Source organism: Camelus bactrianus, chromosome 13 (genome assembly GCF_048773025.1).
Source record: "Camelus bactrianus isolate YW-2024 breed Bactrian camel chromosome 13, ASM4877302v1, whole genome shotgun sequence".
Taxonomy (NCBI): Eukaryota; Metazoa; Chordata; class Mammalia; order Artiodactyla; family Camelidae; genus Camelus; species Camelus bactrianus.
Window position 1 is genome coordinate 48,659,697 of NC_133551.1, and position 4,668 is coordinate 48,664,364.

At 44.3% G+C, this 4,668-nt stretch overlaps 1 protein-coding gene across 1 annotated transcript; it reads right to left on the reverse strand.

Annotated features, from left to right (window-relative positions):
- Positions 1–540: 540 nt before the first annotated feature.
- Positions 541–3,715, reverse strand: LOC105072729 (olfactory receptor 2D3-like). The gene has a single exon (XM_010959754.3). The coding sequence runs from the start codon at positions 3,015–3,017 to the stop codon at positions 2,070–2,072; it is 948 nt and encodes a 315-aa protein (XP_010958056.2). The 5' UTR covers positions 3,018–3,715; the 3' UTR covers positions 541–2,069.
- Between the last annotated feature and the right edge of the window lie 953 nt (positions 3,716–4,668).

Genomic DNA, 4,668 nt, shown 5'->3' on the forward strand with positions numbered 1-4,668 from the left:
CCATCCCCAGTGACCTTTTCTCCCACCTCCTTTCCAGGCATCTCAAGTCACACCCACAGCAGAGCTTATCACCAGTAAGACTGGACCAGCTCCCCGGTAAGAATCCAAGCATTCCCACTGTACCCAGCATAAAGCAAACACTTCTTATGTGGCTCTTCAGGATTGTCCTATGCCTACTTCTCGGTGTTATCTCTACCTCTCTTGCTCACTTTATTGTGACCTCCTGAACCTTCTTCCAGCTCTGCAGACAATGCAAAGTCCTTTCCTGACTTGGGGCCTTTGTACCTGGTGTCCTCTTGCCAGAAATTCCCTTCTCCTGGTTCTTTGCACAAGTGACTCTTTCTTATCCTCAGGTATCAGCTAAATCTTAATTCCTTCCCAAGGCCCTACCTGTTAGCTCTTGATAAGCAGGTTTACCTCCTCCATTTTTCTATATCACAGAACTCTGTTTATTTCCTGAGAGTTCTGAAACTTCATTTTTCAGTAACTAAGTTTAATTTCTATTTCAACCTATCATTCCACTGGTGGAAGAATAATATCAGTCTTCTTGGAGTTTCCCTCCCCTGCTCCCGGATTCCAAGCTCTAGAGAGCTTACAAAGTGCTGAGGTACACAGAGCTGGATGGGAGTGAGGTGAGGTGGAGCCTGATCCTCTGTGTCTGATACCCACATCACTCCACGTGAGGTCACTGTGGCATCTTCTTGGGATGTGGCATTATGATTTCATGACTGCAGATCTCTCCACAGATCTGTCTTGGGCTCCACGGGGACTGATACTGGCTGGGTCTTAATGGATGCTCAAGAAATACTGAAGTTGAATTGACTTATCCCTAAGAGTTCTGGGCCATCAATGAGGCCTAAAAGAAAGCTGGATGCCCATGCTAAATCTGAGGCTAGGTGCCATCTTAGAGAGCCTCATGTGTCATTTAGGTCCCTTGAAAGATTAAGAGGCACTGCTATGTGTGCTGCCCATTTGGGAACATGCAACAACTCTTATTCTTCTATGGATTCCTTAGTTCTCCTAGGGTTCACAGAAGATTCACAAGTTTATTGCATTTGAGTTTCACGCATTCCACCTACTGTGGCATAGAATTTTAGAGACATGAGGTCCTGGAGACCATTCAGTTTAAGGTGATCATTCTATAGACGAGTAAAATAAGATCCAGAGAAAGGAAGTAAATTGTCCAAAGTCGCAAGACAAGTTAGCAAGGTTGGGACTAGAACCCGGGTCACTTAATGTCAGGTTTTTTGTCCTTCCACAAGACAATGCAGAGTACACCATGTTGGCCCCGTGAACCACATTGGTTCCATGCACCACATCAGGTCTGTGGGTTACACTGGTTCCATATACCATTGGCTTAATTTTCAATTTTGGCTACAGGCATTTTTTATGTGTACCACTTTGCCTACATCACAGTGACCCTCTACTGTGTCCATGTGCCATGTGACTTGCAGTTACCACATTCATTTTGGTTACATGTATTCTACTGGTTTCAGTGCCACTGCAGTAGATTATATTATCACCCCCCATTATTTGCTGCTCCCACTGTAGAGGGAATATACATCCATACCCATTGCCATGTAACTTTCATTACTTTCCTGTGGGAAGAAAATACTTTCTGCCCTTTTGCCATCAGGCTTGATCATGTGACTTGCTTTGGCCAAAACGGTGTAAGCAAAGAAATGTGTGTCACTTCCGAGCAGAGGCTTTCAGAGGCATTGTTCCTTTCTGTCTGTTGTAAGACTGGCATGTTCCAGAGAGGGTCTACTCCTTCAGGTTGGATCCAAGAATCCAATGGCAGAAGGCCACAGTCTACCTACAACTGACATGCAACATGAGTAACAAACGAACTTCTGCTGTTGTAAGCCACTGAGGTTATCAAAGTGTTTCTCACTGCACCACAATCTAGCAAATTGATCAAGACAGCCATGTTGGTTTCATGTACCACATTTGTTCCACTCACCAAGCACTATATTGGTTTAAATGTATAATGTTGGTTTTACACATCATAGACATGTTCCTTTCCTCAGCATTGGACATTCTACCCCAGGTCCCTCCTATCTCTAGGCTCACCAGGCCACTCTACCTCTCCCCATCACTTTGAGAAAAGCCTCCTTAATGTCCTTGTTCCTCAGACTATAAACCACAGGATTGAGCAGGGCAGTGAAGACATTATAAAAGAGTGATATCTGTTTGTCTTGCTCAGGGGAATAGCTGGAATTGGGCCTCATATAGATGTAGGTGCCTGGAGCATAGAAGAATGTGACCACAGTCAGGTGCGAAGCACAGGTGGAGAGAGCCTTGTAGCGGGCCTGTATGGACTTGATCTTGAGAATGGCCTGGGCAATACGTATGTAGGAGGCCAGAATGAGTGAGAGTGGGGCAGCAACCATGAAGACACTGATGACCAGGTCCACCATCTCAATGAGGTAAGTATCCATGCAAGCCAAGCTTCGTACTGAGGGACCTTCACAGAAGTAGTGGTTGACCAAGTTGGGCCCACAGTATGGCAGGCTCATGGTGAAAAATGTATGGATCAGAGAGAAGAAGAAACCACAGGCCCAGGTCCCAGCTGCCAGCCATGTGCACAGGTCCCAGCTGAGGATGACAGTATAACGTAGAGGGTAGCAGATGGCCACATATCGGTCATAAGCCATGACTACAAAGAAAATGCATTCAGTCAGGCCCAGGGCACCAAACATATACATTTGCAGCCAACAGCCAGCAAAGGAGATGGTCTGAGGTTGAGTGAGAAGATGCACCAGCATCTGGGGCACGGTGGTGGAGACGTTGCCCACATCCAGCAAGGAGAGGATACACAGGAAGAAGTACATGGGAGTGTGGAGGTGCACGTCCAGGCATATCAGGATGACAATGAGCCCATTGCCAAGGACTGAGCTCAGGTAGAGGAGAAGGAAGGCAATGAAGAGGAGCCTGTTGGATGTGGGGTCACTGGAGAAGCCAAGCAGGATAAATTCAGAAACCCAGCTTTGGTTCTGCCCTGGAAGCATCCACATGGTGGGCCTATAAGATAATCACATTCGTTTAAATGTCATCTAAAGTATGGTAGTCTAGTAAGAACTGGAGGCAGACAGGCTAGGATTTTAATTCTGGGCTCACTTGAACCAGTTACTTAACCTCTCTGAACCTCAGTCTCCTCATCTGTAAAATGTGGCTAGTAACACTCATCTCTCAGGGTTTTAATGAGGAGTAGGGGCAATATGTATGAAGCATCTTACACAATGCCTTAAAACACTAAATAACAATAAAATGCTCTTACTCAATCTCCCCAGTCTTATTCCCCACCCCTCACTGAACAAAATGGTCACTCGCATGTCTAGCAACAGTCAATTTACACTATATCAGATCTAGCCCCCAAACTTGTAGAGGTGGCCTTCCCCTCTGTCCGAAGGATCATTTCTCTGGGTGTGCTACAACCTCTCCTTACCCTGTAAACATTTCTCTTGTGGCAGCTGGCAACGTGAGACATTAGAGGGGCACTGTAAAGATAGCAGCAGGAAGGCACTTTTGCGGGGGCTTCATCCTCTGTCCTCAGTTACTCAGCTTGAGAGCCAGTGGGCTGGTTATGGAAGGGCCAGTAGCACTCATCTCAACGGACCTCAGTGGACCAACCACAGTCACACACTCAGGCTATACACAGCCTCCCCATCCAGTGGCCACTCCCATGGAGCTCTGGCCTTGCCCCATGGTAGCAGACTATGTATTCCTGTGGTAGTCACACCCTCTTTAAAAAGTCTTAGCTCAGTCTTTTGGGGCAAGGGGGTGGGGAAGGGGCATGTCAGGAGCAGGAGGAGGGAGGGAAGTATCTCCTAAATCCTAAGTCCCTTCAGTGTGTGCTCTTCTTCAGCCATGAGGCAGTAGCTGCTTTTTCCCCCCGACTTGCTACTTTTGGATATCTTAGAGTTCTCTTGTATCCCTTTTAGTAGTTATCCACCTTTTGCTAGTTAATAATTCTTTGTATTACATTTTCCCTGCTCACATGACTGGTGTGCTCTTGTCTCCTGCGGGGATCCTGACTGATACAGATGCTAAATCTATGGGGAGTGAGTTTGATAGGGAACAGAATGTCACATAGTTATAAGCTATCAATCCATAAAGTAATTATTAATTACAACACTAAAAGGTAGTAGCTATCACTGGAGAAACTAAACAGCATTTTAACTGAGTGATTACATCACCAATAAGGAACAGATAGACACAATGTGTCTCCATATGTAAAATCCTAATAATATTTCACCTATATATTATTTCAGCCAAAAAAAGCAAAACCTGAATCTAATCATGAGGAAACATCAAAGAAACCTAAACTGAAGAATATTCTATGTAATAACTAATTTTTAATCTTCAAAAAAAAAAGTCTATATCACGAAGACAAAGGCTGAGAATATATAAAAGACGCAAGGAGACTGAAAAAGATACAACAACTAATGCAGGATGTAATCCTGGAAACGGGGATGCTATAACATTAATTTGACAATTGATAAAATGGAATATGAATTAGATTAGTTTAGATAAATGCATCACTGTTATATTTCCAGAATTTGATAACTACTATATAAGAGAATATTCTTATTCTCTTACATCTTAGGAACTATTCACTGCAGTATTAAAGGGAAAAGGAACATAATACTTGCACATTATTCTCAA